A 19892-nucleotide genomic window follows, 5' to 3' on the forward strand; every position below is an offset into this window, starting at 1 on the left:
CTACTATCATCATGGCAATGAAAAAAGAAATTAGTTATTAGAAAATAGCTATTAAAACTACTAGAATGTGTGTCTGTGTATATTTTTTGTTATGTTAATATCTGAAAATTGAATATTCACTGCAAAGTCTTGATGCTGTTTCAAGAATACGAGAGTGAAAGAGAGTGCAAGTTTCTCACCTTATCTGTAACCTTCAGCCGTGCTCTCAGTCTGTCACTTCCTGCTCCAGCCACCCTCTGTACAAGCATGAGACACAAAGAAAGAAATGCTACAGACAGAATCCACACAAAACAGCTGCTCACAGTGTTCCCAAAAGAAAAAGTCCAGTGGAATACTTTGTATTACAAGGGATTACAAATCCTGCTGACCGACTAACATGTCAGACATTATTTAGAAAAAAAACAGATATGTGTATTTACCTGAGCTTGATCCAACAAAGGTTGAATCCTCTCTTTAGCAGCTCGCTCGGCTCTCTCTGCCCATTGTGTTGGAGAACCCACTGTGGTCCTGCCATGCCCATACATCAATTTGCATTAATGCAAACATTTATTTTTATATTCATATAGATCATAAAAAGGCCTTAAAAATAAAGGCCACTTGAAAATTCTCAGATTCCACTAATAGTTATTTGTTTGAATAAAACATGTTTTGATGTATTCTGCAAAGTACTAGTGGCTTTTCCAAATGTAAAAAAAAAAAAAAAAAAAAAAAAAAAAAAGTCACAGCAATCCCAGTACATTAAAAATAGTTGGTATAGAGCAACTTTTATTGGTATAGAGCTTATAATTCTACAAGGGAAGCAGACAGGACAAAAAAATTAAAACAGAGAGAGACCTTTTGGATTTATACAATAAAAGCAACTAGACTTCCAGGCTATATTGAGGAATTCGATTTTTCGATACAGATTTTCATTAAATATAATTGAATATGTATTTATTTATGTGTATATATGTAAATGTATATGTGTGTATATGTTTATGTCCATTTGATTGTACACTATACTTGTTTATTTCATTCTTTATACATTCACGTTGTATTATTAGAGAAACATGTTGTATAATACTCATGATATTTTTCTTTTATTTTTATTATAATTTTTTTCTCTCTCAATGCTAAAATAATGATTGTTGTGTTCAATTTAATATTTTAGTATAGTTTAGATATTCTAATGAGACCATATTGTTCAAAATGAAACTCTAGACGCCTCTTCTTTCTGTTATCCTGATGAAGGCAAGTGTTTGTTAAAACATGTAGGCGCAGTTTTAATGAATGTCCATGTCAATAAAGGCTTTTAAATATTTTTTTTCACATTTTCCGAGTGTCTTGGACTTACTTTTGCTGTTTACTAATGTTGTCACTTGAAAAAAAAACACTTTTGCATTAAATAGCAAAAAAGATGCGTACACAGGTGTTTATAAACATATTAAGAAAACTCAAAACCAATGTTTTAACTTCAGATGAAATAAGAAATCTATATTTGGTGCAATAACCCTGATTTTCAATAACAACAAATGCAAACATTTGTTATTTCGACTAAATGACATTTTTATTTCAAATTTGGAAAATGTTATCAGATATTTAAAAATAAAACAAATATTAATAAAAACAAATATTTATAAAAAAATTATTCTTTTTTAAATATTTCCCAAATGATGTTTAACAGAGCAAGGACATTTTCACAGTATGATATTTTTTTTTTCTGGAGACTTCTTATTTGTTTATTTCGACTAGAATAAAAGCAGTTTTTAATTTTTTTTTAAACCACTTTAAGGTCAAAATGATTAGCCCCTTTAAGCTATATATATTTTTAATAGTCTACAAAACAAACCATTGTTATACAATAACTTGCCTAATTACCCTAACCTGCCAAGTTAACCTAATTAGCCTAGTTAAGCCTTTAAATGTCACTTTAAGCTGTATAGAAGTGTCTTGAAAAATATCTAGTAAATTATTATTTACTGTCATCATGGAAAGATTAAATAAATCAGTTATTAGAAATGAGTTATTAAAACTATCATGTTTAGAAGTGTGCTGAAAAAAATCTTCTCTATCAGAATAATCATTCTGATTGCAACTGTGCCAATACCTAATGATATATTCACTATATATCTGCTTTAATCATGTATATAACATGAAAAACAATACCTTTTTTTAAACTGATAAATTATGACAATATATTTCCAGCCAGTTTGCCTGGATGTGAATTTCAAAGACATCATTATTCAAGTAGCCCCATTGCAAATGGGTTATGTCAATTTTCATTTGGTCAATTTAAATTGATTGCACCCAATGACATTTAGCGACAAAATGTTAACAAAATTAAACAAGGAGCAAAATCCATTTTTTGCGTGTAGAGTTCATTAAACCACTGGTTAAGTATAATAATGAGGGAGCTGCTGTACCGGAGTTTTTTAATGCGGTCAGCCTCTTCTTTACTCAGACGATTCAGTTCTCTCAGTCTGTCTGCAGTCACACGGTCCAGCCAGGCTTGTCTATCGCAAATAAACAACAAACATCTGTTATAGTTCCAAATTATATGGCTAAGCATACAGTAAAACATCTTCAACACTAATGTAATGTGCTGTCACAGTAATGTGAGCACTAAAATTGAGGATCAAGGTGATTAATAAAAAAAAAAAATCCCTTTTTCTACACCCCATGATGCCCTGCGTGAATTATTTGAGTAACTTCCAATAAAAATGCACTGTAAAGATGAACAGGAGGAGATTAGGTTAACAAAGTAACAAATTTAAGTGGATTAAACATAAAACAATTAAGTTGTTGCCCCCAAAACATAAAGAATTGTGTTGTCTCAGCTCATTTTAAATAAGAAGTTTTGAACAAACTACAACATTTTTGCCTAGAGTGTAAACAAACAGAAGTACAATGGTACAGCTAGGTACAATAAGGTGTCAGTATTCTCCTCATTGTTGTTCCATTCATCAATATTAAAAGAAAGCTAAGTATAATTACCAAATTACTTAAAAAAAAAAAACACACAAACAACCCCAAAAACTTGAGTTTTGCAATATTTTATTTCAATATTACTGTTAGGGAAAAATAATCTGGAGGAACAAAACATATAGATCCCCTTGTGATACTAATGTTGTAAAAATAATACAATTAACATTATTTAATTAATGGAAGAAATAAAAACCCAATGTATCCCTCACTCACTTGTTTCAGTGCTTTCAATAGACGTTCCCAAAAAAACAGACATTTAATTAAAAACACAGTATTCTAGCATTGAAAATGGTGAATATATTACATTTCTTTGAAAATAAATATAAAATAATTGAAAGCAAGTGCTCCTAAGCATACCTGAGGGCTTCATTTTGAGCCTGTTTCCTGTCAGGTGATGAAGCACTGAGCTGGGTACTGGATGTAGTCTGCGGCTTCTGCTTTTCAGGGTTTTTATGAGGTGAGAACAGACATCTGGGCTCTGGCCGGTTGGGCACAGCACTACATGTGTTAACATATACATATGTATTAGTAGAGCACAAAGGTGCAAGCATATCAGGTGTGATTTGCAAGAAAAATATCAATAAGCTGGATGTACTGACCGCAGGCGAGAAGGAGAATGAGGGGATGTTGGGATCCAAGGCACAGTGGACTCTTTCTGGGGAACTTGGTTTTCCCTCAGTCGTGATGAGACGGTGGGCTGCTGGAATTTGGCATCACGAACATGACTGGCCTGCTGAATGAGCCATAATGTGGATTTTATCACTTTCATTATTTTTGGAAAAATATGTTCAACAAATCCTACAAAATGTACAAACATTCACAACAGACTAAAGATTTGTGGTTGGGAATGTTTTTGTTTTATAAAATAGCTCTCTTATGGTCACCATGTATAATACTGTGAAATATAACTGCAGTTTACAATAGCTGTTTTTACTCTAATATATTTTAAAATGTATTTTATTCCTGGGATTCCATTTTTAGTGTAACGTATTAGCCCTACTGATATGACAATCTATGTTTTAAAGATTCTATGAAGTGCTTTGAAATGAGCATTTTTATTCAATGTTTGACATGATCTCAACTGAAAAAATGAAGAGAGGGAGGGGCATAGAGTAGTTCCTCCTCCCCTTTAACAAAAACAGCTAATAGCGTTGCTTTTATCACAGCTCTGCCAATGAGAGGGGTTGAGCTCAAGTGCATCAAATGAAAAGCAAATGAAAAGCATCTTGAAGGAGGCAGGGCACTTCAGATACTAGAGAGCATTTGACTGGTTTGATTTGGTTTGATTTGTGATTTTCTAAAACACAAATTTTGTCACTGTTTTGGAGAACACTAGCTTAAAGATATCTTAAAACAAACAGACAGAAACTAACATCTAAAAACATCTTTTTTTATTTAATGGAACCTTCAAGAAAGCTATGCGGTGGTGCAGTGGGTAGCACAATCGCCTCACTGCAAGAAGGTTGCTGGTTGAGCCTCGGCTGGGTCAGTTGGCATTTTCTGTGTGGAGTTTGCATGTTCTCCCCGTGTTCGTGTGGGTTTCCTTCGGTCCTCCGGTTTCCCCAACAGTTCAAAGACATGCGCTATAGCTGAAATGGGTAGGCTAAATTTTCCGTTGTGTATGTGTGTGAATGAGTGTGTATGAATGTTTCCCAGTAATGGGTTGTGGCTGGAAGGGCATTCGCTGCGTAAAACATATGATGGATAAGTTGGCAGTTCATTCTGCTGTGGTGACCCCAGATTAAAAAAGGAACTAAGCCGAAAAGAAAATGGATGTATACCTGTATGAATGAATGAATAAATGAATGAATGAACGAATAATTGAATGAACGAACGAATGAATGGAATCTTTAAGAAACATTATTTTACAGCTTAATGATCATTGGAAAACTTCAGGAAGCATTAGGTATTTTTTAGGATTGTTTTGTATTCAGAATAACAGCATTTAATTTTAAAGTATACATATTTTGTAACAATATAATCAATATAATGCTGAAAGATATATATAAAAAAAAAGACTTCACAAACTCTCTTTACATTGTACAATAACCAAGGCCCTACTGACACTGTACGATTTCATCCAAAATTTGATCGTCTGAAACAAATTTGGAAAATTCTAAAAGATTTGTGTAGTCCTTGGCTAAAATCTGTTATCTTTAATTGTTGACTTGACATGTTTACCAACAGTCACTTAATGGCGTTGCTATTGTTCCCTGCGTTGTTCTGGCAGTGTCGGAAGATTTCAAACACTTTCCTGCAGTGTGTGTACAATGTGCATCATACCAAGAACCAATAGGAGCACCAAATCTGATGACGCAATCAGGAAATGTCAAAACTGCTTTTTTCTGGTTCATTATCAAGACACACTGTGAGCAAAATTACCACTACAGTTTTTTAATGTCTGCCATGAGTTAGTTTTTGAGAACCTGGTATATTTAAAGTGAAACAGATAGATGACGTCAAACTCTAGGGAGTTTTCTCGCATTTTTGTGTTTGGCGCGTCTTGATTGTCATTGAGTCTGACATAACAAATGAGATCTTCCAGTTTGACCTGGGGGTCAGTTTGTGCAGTCTGACATGCAACAATCATTAATGATTATAAAAAATAAGATAGATAGATAGATAGATAGATAGATAGATAGATAGATAGATAGATAGATAGACAGACAGACAGACAGACAGACAGACAGACAGACAGACAGACAGACAGACAGACAGACAGACAGACAGACAGACAGATAGATAGATAGATAGATAGATAGGTAGATAAATATATAAATAAATGAACAAACAAACAAACAAACAAATAAATCAATAAATCAATAAATCAAATAATTGCAGTGTGAGGCCGGCTTTACTCTAATAACTAAAATAACTTTTAATAAACTAACAATAAAATGTGTTTACCTTAACATGGTCCTGGCTAATAGCACTAGTAGTTTTGTTGGTTTTCTGTGCTTCTGCCTCTCTCAGTTTTTGATGATGGATGAGGCTTTCTAGCCCTGCTTTCAAAACATCATTGCGCTCCTTCAGCAATGCCTGTGAAGTCCTGTGGGATTTTCCTGCCAGTCTGCTGCCTGAATACATTAGGAAAATCTCAGATAGTCTTTTGCAATAGCCTGCAATCAAATACCTGTCCTGCACAAGAGAACCAGCTCACTCTACAAATCTCCTTCATGCGAGATACATAATTTAAGACTGATTTCTATATTCAGTGATAATTGTCACATTTTGGACAGTCAATATAGAAAATAGAAAAAATAAAGACTATTGCAGTGACATACAGAAGTTATACCGTAAACATTTAGGGAGATTGTTTACTTAGCTGGATATAGCAGCTAATGACAAAATAAAAGGTAATCATTAATTATAAAAAGGTGGTTTGCTTAATTTCATGTAAAATGGCCAATAAACTACATAAAAGTGCTATGATTAATTATAACAACAACAAATTGTAGTCTATTGAGATCCCTAATAAATATAGCACCAATATATTTGACCCTGGATCATAAAACAGGTGCAAAAACTGCATAGTATGGGTCAAAATAATAGATTATATGCTATTAAGAAGTTATATTCCTATATATTCCAAATTCTATTCCATGAAGAAATTATATTATATGAACATAAATTCAATAAGGATTATGTTCCATGAAGAAATATTCAATTTGAGTAGTACTGCATTACTTATAACGTACTAAGAACTTACTTTGGACAACTTTTACAGGTGATTTTTTCACTATTTAGATTCATTTGAACCCTCAGTTTGCAGATTTTCAAACAGTATCTTGGCCACAAAGTGTCCTATTCCAACAAACCATATATATTTTTATATTTTCTAATCTAAATTTATACATTTTAAATAGTTTTGTGGTCCAGGGTTTTTGTTGTTTTTTTATCGTTGTTGTTTTTTTTTTTTTTGAAGAATGAGCATCACCCTGATCATCATGACTCACTAGCTGGCTTTTTGGCATCAGCTGGTTTTCGAGGTCTCCGTGAGTTCCTCTCAGCTGGGGCTCTAGCAGGACGGGGAGGGGACATGCTGCGGGCCCTGACCTGAATGGAGGTCTTTTCCACTGGGTTAACATTCTGCAAATACACATCTCGTTTTTTGGTGGTCTCCTGCTTGCTCAGAGCTGAGTCAAGCATCTGAGTGATCATAAATAAAACATTTTTACATTTTTATGCATTTATTTTCATATATATATATTTTTACATTTACATACAGTGTGCATTTAAATCACCTCTAATTTCTGCAGGATGTCGAGTGCTGTCTCTGGGACGACAGATCCTTGTCCCACCTCTACTTTGGCAGAGCAGAGAGAGAGCTGGCGAATCAGCTGACCCAGCTCTTTGCAGTGGGTGGGCACTCTATTCTCAGCAGGGTCCGACAGCTGGTTGATAAAAACCTGCATGGCTCTCACAGCTCCCCGGTGAGCAGCAGCCAGCCGCTCCATTGGCCTGGACTGAAAAAGGCAACAACAGAAACCTCTATATGCCTTCTGATCCAAATATCAACATGTTTTAAAATTTATCTGTTGGGCAAAATAGGTTTTTGCTACCTTTTTTGTCGGTTTGATATTCTGGCAACGTAGCTTGTCTAGATCCTGCTTTATTTCTTTAACCTTGAACAGAACATCAAAACAGTTCAGTCGTGCAACTCTAGTGTAGTACAAGAGCTGTGCTGTTTTACATCCATATAAATACTCAAAACTTAAGGACAGGACCAGTTGACTGAATGCGATATATTCAAACTATGAGCAGGAGGTGATATAATATTGGGCATAATATTGTTGAATGAAATATAAAACTGACATTTCTTAGGTAAAATATAACAAAACAGTTTATATATATTCAAAATGTGCAAGTAATAGGATTGGAAAATTTATGAAAGTGCATTCTTGCCTTTAACTATGGTGAATAAGCAATATAATAGTGAATAATTAAGTTAAAAATAATTATATCACATTTAATACAAATTACATTAATTAAAACTAGAAAATCTAGTAAAATATATTTCTTTTGGCAGTAATTTTGTGGACATATTCATAAAATTAATATTAATTTTATCATGGTGGTGAAAAGGAGGGTAACAGCTGCTTGACAAAAGCAAAAACTTCATTTTCCTTTGGATCACCATAACCCGAAAAAATGTCAGTGTGCAGTGTTTACAGACCTGCTGTTGTAACACATAGATCATACGAGCGGAACGGGCCGCCTGCTCCTGCCGCCGGATCTCTATCCTCTGCTTCTCATTAGGCTCCAAAGCCTCCACCACACATTCTGCAGAAAACACCACGTCAAAAGCAAAAATAAATAAATAAAATAATAAGAATAATAATTGTTATACATAAAGATTTATGTAATTATGTACATTTAACATTTAAATATAGATTTTTTTCACGTGTTATTAATAATAATGAAAATACCTTTATTAGCCAACTGCTCTACCCTTTGAACATACGTGCTCAGTTCCTTCTGTAATTTCCGAATCTCTTGTGTGAGTTGAGGTTCACTGCTGTTGACTATAGTGTTTTTAATGGGTGTTTGAGTCTGTTTAATTGGGCTGTTGGGCTTCTGAGGAGTATAAACAAGCACATGAGCGCCAGTTTTTATTTGCTTCCTTGTACCAGCCATCTTTGGGGAAACCACACGAGGAACGTTATCTGTGTTGGTTCTTTCAGGGATAATAATCTCCTGTGTTTCTTCTTGTTCGAGGGATGAACGGTTGATGGATTCCTGCCGTTTTCTTTGCAGATCTCTCTTGGCGAGTCTGACAGCAGCCTGCAGGCGCTCTTCTGACAGGACTGAGAGCCGTAAGGAGCTGCTGCAGCTTTCCATATCATCCTGCCTCTCTGTATGGGGGAGAAGTTTCTCTATCACGATGGGAGAAGGGGGTCCCACTCGGGTGGCTCGGTTCAGGACACTGGGTAACACTGCACTATTGAACTGAAGCTGTGATAACAAGATGAGAATGAAAGAGAGGCTGATTTATTAATATCAGCATCTTGTGGAGTATATTCTACAGTTGCAGTTAAACACACTAATCAACATTTGAAGTGGATCAAAAACTTTCACAATTGTCCTAACAAAAGAAATTGAGGTAAAGTTGCTTTTATATTTGCACATTCAGACCTTCTCCTTGACAATATAATGTCAGAAAAGTATTCTTTGCTAACTCTAAATAGGGAAATCATAGTAACTTAACAGCTAATGACTATCAAAGAACAGCACTGTTCACAGTCAATTAAAAAGTGCTAATATTGTTTTGAAGACACACTTACATGCGATTTCAGACCGTATAATCAAAGTAACGTTAGCGAGGTAAACTAAAACCAACTTTACCTCAATGTGGCAAGAATGGGTGGTGTGTTCGTTAGGTTTAGGAGCATTTTAATGACAGGCTTTGATCCTCTTCAGATGTAGACTAACAGTTACTGCATACAGTACGTTAAAGTGCATGCAGTGTTTATTAGCAAATGTAAAGTTATAATAAACTTGTACTTTGTGAAATTTGTAAGCAAGTTACCTGTGTTTGCAGACCAGCAATCTGAGACACAGAAGAGCCTTTTTTAATCCATTGACGGTTCAAAGAGCCCAGATCGGCAGTTGTCATAGTAGAAGCCCTATGGAAATCAGAAATCATCCTAATGAAATCTTCTTTTGTGTACTGTATTGATAGAAGTAAGTCATTCGGCTAGTTGCAAATCCAATTTGAGTAATCCTCCTCAGAGTAGCTTAACTGATTCTCTACTGACGGATACGATCGATTACAGAAAAAGCGATTGATCTATCCCATATAAACCCATAGTTAACAGGCCAACGACAAATAAATCCGTGGTGAATTTTACCATGACGACACGTTAGTTGAGAAGAAATTATATAAATTGGAGATTTGTGTGTAGGTGTTAGGCGGTTTAAAACACCGCCATGACAACAAAACACTTCTTCGTGATTGACGGTCTGCGGTTACAAGTAAGTTCAGGCGGGCTGTCGCCCTCTTTCGGTTTGAGTTGCTACTTGCACTTCGGTGTTACATGAGTAAACCAGAGGTTGAATTTGTTAAAATATATTTTGGATTAAGAAAGGGTGGGGTGATATTTTAGCAAAAAAAAAAAAAAAAAAAAAAAAAAAAAAATATATATATATATATATATATATATATATATATATATATATATATATATATATATATATATATATATATATATATATATATATATATATATATATATATATATATATATATATATATATCCTGAGACTTTTTTTCTGTGATTTCCTACATCCTTTGGGTAAAAACAATCTACAATTTAGAGTTTTTACATTTTGTTTTTATTTTGAATATTTTACAGCACTGTAGTGGACCACAGAACCATTTTAATTCGAAACGACCACCACTCAGATAACAAAACTGTACGGGATATAGCTGTAAAGGAATATTAATCCAATATTAATGTAACAAAAACAACACAAAAGCCATGTTTCCCTTTTGTATTGAAATTTCTGAAACAGTTTAGTCTGAAAGAGAGCCAAACTCAAAAAAGAAGAAAAAGAAGTGATGTTAATCCAAAACAAATTCAATATAAAAGTGATCTAAAACTGATTTTTATTCTCTAATGGTCTCTAATTCTTTAATTGTCTAATTGTCAGACTCTAAATCAGATTCTCCCTCTATCTTATGAACAATCCTCTCTGCTTCAGTTCTGCCCCCTACAACATGCAGTCATTAATTACATTAAGATGGACCTGGTGTCCACTGTAGTGGACATTTAAAAAAGGATGATATTTTGAAACACAAACAAGTTAACAGCTTTGAAAGCTAAATGTATTGTTCCTGACACTTTAATAGACAAAAATATACGTGATAATAATAAAACATTTAAAAAGCTACATTTTTACATACCTCTCTCCTTCCCACAAAATGTGCGCAATTTCCACCACAGAGGACACAAATCAATGGGCGGGGTCTCAGAATATATATATATATATATATATATATATATATATATATATATATATATATATATATATATATATATATATATATATATATACATATCTTTTTTTAATACAAATATTTCATTTAACGAATCATTCAAATATTTTCTTTAGTGATTAAAAAGTGAAAGTTAAATTTAGTATTTTAGCATTGTGTTGCTAAAGGGGAAAATAGCTTTTTGTTGTTTTGTAAATAAATGAAATTGAAGAAAATTTACATTTTTTTAATTGAATTAAATTTAAGAAAATGTAACATTTTTGCTTTACTTCTAAATTTTAAATTGTTAATCTATTCGTGGTTCTTTTTTTTAAAGAGAAAATATCTATTTATTTATACAAATTATTCAGACTACTGTGAGATTCAATTTTAAAGTCATCATTGATTTTAAGCTTGAAAAGTTATGAAAATGTACAAATTAAAAATGTATCATTTTGCTGGTGAATACAATGGAAGTTCTATGAACACGATAACATGCATCAAAGAAATACGTGTAATACAGCTATATATTTTTTTCATCTGTACATATTGTACTTGTTTAATATATATATATATATATATATATATATATATATATATATATATATATATTTATAGTCTTTGCACCAATTTGTTCATATATATATATATACAGTTGAAGTCAGAATTATTAGCCCCCCTGAATTATAAGCGCCCCTGTTTATTTTTTTCCCCAATTTCTGTTTAATGGAGGGAAGATTGTTTCAGCACATTTCTAAACATAATAGTTTTAATAACTTATTTCTAATAACTGATTTATTTTATCTTTGCCATGATGACAGTAAATAATTTTTTACTTCATATTTTTCAAGACACTTCTATACAGCTTAAAGTGACATTTAAAGGCTTAACTAGGTTAATTATGTTAACTAGGCAGGTTAGGGTAATTAAGCAAGTAATTCTATATCAATGGTTTGTTCTGTAGACTAACAAAAGAAAAATTAGCTTAAAGGGGCTAATAATTTTGTCCCAAAAATGGTTTAAAAAATAAAAACTGCTTTTATTCTAGCTGTAATAAAACAAATAAGACTTTCTCCAGAAGAAAAAATATTAGACATACTGTGTAAATTTCCTTGCTTTGTTAAACATAATTTGGGAAATATTTAAAAAAGAAAAAAAATCAAAAAGGGGGCTAATAATTCTGACTTCAACTATATATATATGCTCTTACCTGTGACACCTATATTCCACACTGCTGCTCTCTGCCTACATTTACTCCTCAATAAGCTCATGCCAGTCACCATGGTTACCTGGTCAACCTCACTTAAGCGATGCCACTGCCACGGAAAGGAGACAGAGAATCAGAGCAAATGAAATATGGCACACATGAACAGAGCAAACATTGAGACTACAAGCCAGAGCACAATATGAGTTGTTCATCAAATCAGGGCATCAGGGGCAGAAATAGAGAACGATTTGGCTTGAGGGCCTGTGTGCCTGCTTGTCTGTCTCACAATCAGTTCATTATTATTAAAGGGATAGTTCACCCCCCCCCCCCCCCCCCCCCCAAAAAAAAAAATGTTTACTTACCAAGCATTCTTCAAAATATTATCTTTTAGTGTTCAATAGAATAAAAAAAAACTCATAAAGGTTTATAATAACCTTTTAATACGAATGCATTTCTTATGTTAAACAAGGATTTGACCACCCTTACTATTCCAGAGCTGGTATATTTCTATGAGAAATGGGAAGGGCCAGCATGCCCATTTCATCCTTGTGGCTTTGGGAGATTTGCGGTGAATGTGAGTGAGTGTGTGTGTTAATGTATGCCACTAAACTGACACACTTCAGTGTGCACTGGTTGTTGCTAGGAGGGATACAGCTGCAGCTGTAAGTTATTGTGTATTCATTTACCCATTAATTAATGTCCACCTCGACCACAACCATAAACCCAACCATCACCGTATGTAAAACAGTTATTATTCATATTATTTACTAAATTAAAAATTCAATTTGTATTTTATTAACACCTATTGCTACTCCAAACCTAAACCCAACACTCACAGTAATCATCACTGCTGATGAAAAGGTGAAGGGGTGACTGGCTGAAAAGTCTGGATGGATGAATTAGTTACTTGGCATCTCCAAGCAGTGCACTGTAAAAAAAAAAATCCATAAAATTTACGGTAAAAAACTGGCACATTTTTTTTACATTACCGTTAAAAACCGTAAAAGTAATTTCTCATTTTTACGGTAAACTTCCGTATTTTATTAATTTATGGAGGTAATATGTCTGTATTTTGAATGACCAACATGTACACATCTTTTGTTACACAGTTAGACACACATGCAGGTGGTGATGAGGAAGTTACACAATGAGCCAATGCTCATCACAATCAACTTTTCCCACAAGCAGAAAAGAGTAGCACATTGAAGGTGCTCAGTGTCATTCACACAGCATAAAATTAAAGTCATGAAATAAACATTGTATATCAATACTAGATGTAACATAAATCTCTAATGTACATAACTGATGGAGAAACCACTAAAAATATCCATTTTAATGTCAGCAAAATGCAAAAAAAATATTATGTGCCATGCAGGGAATTCTGGGAAAGTCAATTTACGGTTATTCACCGTAAATATTAAGGAAACAATTCGTTAAGGTTACGGATTTGTAATGTAGCATTTTTACAGTTTTTTACTGTTGAAATCACAGACATTTTTTTACAGTGTGCTAAAACTGTATTTGATGGTTTTCCCAGATGCCTTGTTCCATTGCATGTGTAAACAAAGTGTGTGTGTGATTTGCTTCTGACTGAACTAGCATTATATGACTGAACATGGGATTTGTAACCCCCATGCGATTTGTAACCTCTATGCACTGGAACATGTTAAAGAGAAATGGCTCAAAGGATACAGAAAATATCCCAGAGGCATCTTTCTGCCATCTGCCTGGCTGGCTATCCCTGACCAGGTCACTAAAAATCCGGTCTTTGTATCAAAGGATTCCTGGATGTTGAAATTTGGACCATCGTGTCTCTTTGATTTAAATGACAGCGTCTGGGAATGGATGACAGATAAGATGGTTTAAAACTGAACCCGCTTGAGTCCCAGATCAATTTACAAGATGTTGAGGATCCTCAAATTCCCTCTTCAGTTTGAGATGCGTTTTACGGATAAAATTGTGTGAAGCAGTTGCTTCCTGTACAGCTTTGGACTTAAATGAATGGAGGGCCATAAAATCAGTGCTTCAAATGAAAGGAAGCTGTGATATGTGTATGTTCCTGAATCAAGAATTATATATATACTTTTGCACAATGTAATCAGAATGTCACGCACCACATCACATGTATTTGGGACACACTGGTGACACAGTTACACATTGCAGGCACTGGTGGTGTCTGAATATAACATATAAAAAATAGGACTTTCTTTATGACTTTAGAAGTCATATTTAGAAAAGAAAAAAATTATATATATATATTATCACTAAAACATATTTTGGTTGAAATGAATGTCTATCCCTACGCTTTCTTTGGACTTAAGCTATGCCTTACCTCAAAAACAACAACACTCACGATCTTGTGCATTTTTTGTGTATGATTTAAGTTGAGTTATTGGGTCTAATAAATGATGATTTGAAAACAATATTGATAGAATGTTGATTATGAAAGCAAACAAATATGGTATGGATTGACGAAATTAGCATTTTAATACGTGTCTTTTGTTGATTTCCCTTGTCAGATACCTTATTGAATTAAAACATGTTTTATTATGTAAAATAATTGTGCTTAGGCTATTTCTTCTGAAAAGAATATCTTTTATTTTAAAAGTCAAAATAGCAAAGAAAGAGAAATTCATGAAGTAATCACAATGGTATCATATCGCCCTCTTGTGGTTTTAGAAAGGCTTTATGTGTCCTAACAGTAGCCTACAAAGGCTTTTATGTTTCCACTAACACTGAATACAGACGACAATTTTCTGTTTAAAGTGACACACAAATGCGTACGAGATTTGTTTTTTAAAAGTCTTTATAATATATGGTAACAAAGTTAGCAAATTATTACATTTTCAAATATTCAGGGTGACACAGTGGCTCAGTGCTTAGCACTGTCGTCTTACAGCAAGAAGGTCGCTGGTTCGAGCCCTGGCTGGGTCAGTTGGCGGTTCTGTGTGGAGTTTGCATGTTCTCCTCCTGTTCGCGTGGGGGTCCTCCGGGTGCTCCGGTCCCTCTACAGTCCAAAGACATGCACTATATGGTGAATTGGGCAAGGTAAATTGTTCATAGTGTACATAGGGGGACTAAGCCAAAGGAAAAATGAATGAATATTTAAGTAATTTTTATATATTTTAACATTACACAGCACATGTTTTATGGTAACATAATTTTTTTGCAGCATTTAGGTTATTAAAATGTTTATTAAATTATAAATGTTTATTGGATGGTGGCATGGTGGCTCAGTGGTTTGCATTGTCGCCTTACAGCAAGAAAGTCGCTGGTTCTAGTCCTGGCTGGTCAGTTGGCATTTCTGTGTGGATTTTGTATGTTGTTTGACATGGGTTTCCTCCGGGTGCTCCGGTTTCCCTCACAGTCTAAAGATATGCCCAGTACTGTGGCTGGAAGGGAATCCGCTGCATAAAACATATGCTGGAATAGTTGGCAATTTATTCCGCGACCTCTGATGAATAAGGGACTAAGCTGAAGGAAAATGAACAAACAAACAAATATTGGACCACAACATAAACAATGAACAGTTCCTTATATTCGGAAAGAGTTTTGGCCATTTTATCATGAGACATGAGAGAGTCCTTTCATCATGCCTTCCCTTCCCCAAATTTTTATGTAAAATACATAAATTCTCTGACATGTTTGTCAGGCTGAAATATTTACTCCATTCTTAAAATTGTAAGTAATTATGTCAGTTAACAGCTCATCTGCATGTTCAGAGTTTTCTGATGTGGCCACAACAAACCCCTGTTTGGTCAGATCTGATACACTAGGACTAGGTTGATACACCATGTTACTGACAGAAAATAATGTTCAATATAAACAATCATAATAAACAAGTTAGGTAAAAAGTAATCTAAATTACATCAATTTAAAAATAGTCAGACTATACAAAATGTGGATTCATACTAAATTTAAATTTTCTCATGCAATTTACATCCAATAATGCATTTCAATTTATAATCTGTTGAAAAACAAAAATGCCTTTTTTATCCAAATTCACTTTCCAGTCTTCAATAGGGTGAAAAAAATATTTAAAAACTTAAACCATTATCTCTACCTCATATGGGAATGCTACACTATAATGCCAGACAGTTATCCATTCAATTTCATTTATTTAAAAAATCATTTAAATGATCGTCCTTAATTATGCATGCATACAGAATGTCATCTATTTCATATTGTAGCCCTGCAGCAGGAATTACCTTCTTTATTCAATCCTGGCTAGACTCCAAACTAATCTCCTCACAGGACAGGGCTCTGGAAAACAGGCACAAAGCATGACCACTCTGGCTTCTCTTCCTCCAGAGTTTTGACCACCAATAATTCTGAAAGTATAAGGGCTGCCAACAAATTACCTCATAGGCCATGGCATGGATGCAGAAGAAGTGCCAAAAAGAAAAAACCCTGGACAGCTCACACACAATACACTACCATTCTCATCCATGACGTTCTGAATTTCTCCTATAATGACATGTGGATTATGAACTTTCTTTTTGTTTACTGTTCTTGAAATTCATCCTTCTACTATTTTACATTTCTTCAACAGTCGAACTGTTTTCTTGCAGACATCTATTTTAACAAAAATGGTCACACTTTATTTTTTGATGTACAATTCTCGCTATTAACAAACCATTAATGCTACATGGACCCTTTTAGCTCAAACTACTAATTATTTGTTTATTAATTGTTAGTTAGGTAATATTTGGGATTAGGTGTTGGCTGGGATTAGGGATGTAAAATAAGATTATACTTTACACGGTACCGGTTATGTTTGATTAAACAGTTATTTTTGATCAAACAAAAGAATAGTAAAATATGAAAACAATGATCGGTCCCTATGGCTGGTATAGCATCTCTCATCAGTTGGAATACAATAACTTTTGCATAGATTATGGTAGAGACATTTTTTTTCCTGTGATTACAGACATGTGCAGGAACTACCAAAATTAATTACAGCACGCTACACCACACAGAACTTAAAAGGTACACTTTCAAATTTGAGTTTATAAAAAAAATACAAAAAGCGCCTCTTTTTTAGGTGTTTATTATAGCACAGACAACAAATACAGATTTTTTACTTTCAATAGTGTTTTATGAAAGTTCAAAGGGTTTTCTTTAAAATGATACCAAAGTATCAAAGTAAATGATGCACTATTACAGGCCTACTTAAACATTTTCATCTGCTCAGCTTATTTCATTAACAGCCAAGGTCAACTACAACATCACACATTTTATTAGAAACCCATGTATTTGCTTCTCATTTTAATAATACTTAATAATGAAAAAATAAATTAAAAAAACATATAGGGATTTCATGACGCGTCATTAGTCGGCCATATTGGATGAAGGCACAGAATGAAAACACTGATTGAATCAATCTCGCATACTTTGCTAATTATTGCTGTTGAACATAATCCATTATTGTTATCTGTTGGGCTGTATTAATCAGTCAGACTATGATTTGTTTACTATTAACTGCCGAAAGTTATAACAAAGCAAGCAGAAGAGAGGAAAAGGTGTTTGTGGTCGGTCAAACGTAACCAGGATTTCGAGGAAAAAGAACTTGTCAACATTGTTTGTTCTGATTATTCCCAGTCTAATAAGTGAAATATTAAGACAATATCTTGTTTAATACAGCTCATACATATCTTTCACCACCCATTTAATTTATTATGTCAAAATAATGCACCCTTTCCTGCTAGTAAGTCTTTCTCTGTGTGATTTAGCAGCTTTTAAACATTTTAATCACCAGGTTTAGACAACATAAGCAGAACAAATGTATTCATTAACATAGAAGCTATCCCCACTGTACTGTACATGAAATATGCAAAAACACATTTACAATTTCATCATAGATGAATGTTATACTATGATAATTACAATGTTATTTAATGACATAATAAATACATCCAAAATAGAAGTTTGCAGTTACATATATACTGCATATATTTACATATAAATTCACAAATACTGTACATGAAATCAACTGAGAAACATTTAAGTGTATAAATATTATCTTAGATGCAACTACAAAGTAATTACAATGTAACGGCATAGTAATTGCACACAAGATAAATGTTTGTATTTATGTGTGTACTGACTATATTTACATATACAACTATAAATAAACAAATACTGCACATGAAACACAAAGAAACTTCTATATTTATAAATATTATCTTGGATGTAACTACAATGTAATTACAATGTAATGACAAAGTAACAACATAGTAACTAAATCCAAGATAAGTTCGTAATAACATATTACATGTGTACTGTGTTTATGTATATAACAATAAATAAACAAATACTGCACGTGCAATATTTATAAATATGATCTTGGATGTAACTACAATGTAATTACAATGCAATGACATAGTAATTGCATCTAAGATAACAGAATGTAACTGTATCTTACATGTGTACTGTTTATATTTATGTATTTAAATATAAAAAAACACTGTACATGAAATATACAAGAACACATTTACAATAATATACTGTGTATATTTATGTATACAATTATAAATAACCAAAAACTCTTCATGCAATATACAAAGAAATATTTACATTTATAAATATTATCTTAGATGTAACTACAATGTAGTTACAATGTTATGACAAAGTAATAACATAGTAACTACATCCAGTATGCGTTTGAAATTACATATTACATGTGTACTATGTATATTCATGTATACAATTATGAATGAGCAAATACTCAACATGCAATATACAAAGAAACTTTGTACATTTACATTTATAAATATTGTCTTGGATGTAACTACAGTTTAATTACACAGTAATGCAATGTAACCACACAGTAATTGTTTCCAGTCAAAAGTTTGTAATTACATATTACATCTCAGATGCAATTACAATGTTATTATGTTATTAACAATGTAATTATAATGCCATTACACGCAAAATAAAATTTTGTAATTACATATGTACTGTGTATATTTACATAAAAATACACAAATACTGTACATGAAATATACAAAGAAACATGTTTATAAATATTATCTTAGTTGTAATTACAATTTATTAACATGGTAATTAAGTTTGTAGCTATACATGTTGTGTGTATATTTATTAAACAAATATAAATAACCAAAAACTTAACATGCAATATACAATAAATATATACATTATAATTATCTTGGATATAACTACAATGTAAATACGATGTAATGACACAGTAATTACAATGTAACAACACTTTCACTGCACACAAGATAAAAGTTTGTAATTATGTGTACAAATTGTTTATATTTATGTATACAACTATAAATAAACAAATATTGTACATGAAATATTCAAAGAAATACCGACATTTATAAATATTATCTTGGATGTAACTACAATGTAATTACAATGTAATGACACGGTAGTTATAATGTAACAACGTAGAAATTACATCCAAGATAAGTTTGTAATTACATATTACATGTGTAGTGTGTATATTTATGTATACAACTATAAATACTCCACATGCATTTTACATTTATACATATTATCTTAGATGTAACTACAATGTAGTTACAATGTAATGACATGGTTATTACATCCAAAATTGATGTTTTTAATTACATATGTACTGTGTATATTTAACTATAAATACACAAATACTCTACATGAAATATTCAAAGAAACATTAAGATTTGTAAATATTTTCCTAGATTAATTACATAGTAATAGCAATGTAATAACATAGTAGTTACTATGTAACGATTC

At 32.8% G+C, this 19892-nt stretch overlaps 1 protein-coding gene across 8 annotated transcripts in view; it reads right to left on the reverse strand.

Annotated features, from left to right (window-relative positions):
- si:dkey-243i1.1 overlaps positions 1–9921 on the reverse strand; it is a 38048-nt gene extending 28127 nt beyond the window's left edge. Inside the window, exons 1-13 of one of the 8 annotated variants that reach the window (XM_087284248.1) lie at positions 9816–9921; positions 9494–9590; positions 8394–8919; positions 8141–8247; positions 7527–7589; positions 7209–7430; positions 6921–7053; positions 5872–6041; positions 3564–3694; positions 3322–3462; positions 2403–2492; positions 420–507; positions 180–236 (exon numbers count right to left, since the gene is read on the reverse strand). In XM_087284248.1, coding sequence (XP_087140374.1) covers positions 180–236; positions 420–507; positions 2403–2492; positions 3322–3462; positions 3564–3694; positions 5872–6041; positions 6921–7053; positions 7209–7430; positions 7527–7589; positions 8141–8247; positions 8394–8919; positions 9494–9580 — 1815 coding nt within the window. In that variant the 5' untranslated portion in view covers positions 9581–9590; positions 9816–9921. Of the gene's footprint in view, positions 1–179; positions 237–419; positions 508–2402; positions 2493–3321; positions 3463–3563; positions 3698–5871; positions 6042–6920; positions 7114–7208; positions 7431–7526; positions 7590–8140; positions 8248–8393; positions 8920–9493; positions 9737–9815 lie in introns of those variants that run through there. The other 7 variants (XM_087284247.1, XM_087284244.1, XM_087284243.1 and 4 more) reach the window with 7 other exon arrangements.
- Positions 9922–19892: the final 9971 nt, after the last annotated feature.

The sequence above is a fragment of the Danio rerio genome, chromosome 15, assembly GCF_052040795.2.
Source record: "Danio rerio strain M-AB ecotype USA chromosome 15, GRCz13ab, whole genome shotgun sequence".
Taxonomy (NCBI): Eukaryota; Metazoa; Chordata; class Actinopteri; order Cypriniformes; family Danionidae; genus Danio; species Danio rerio.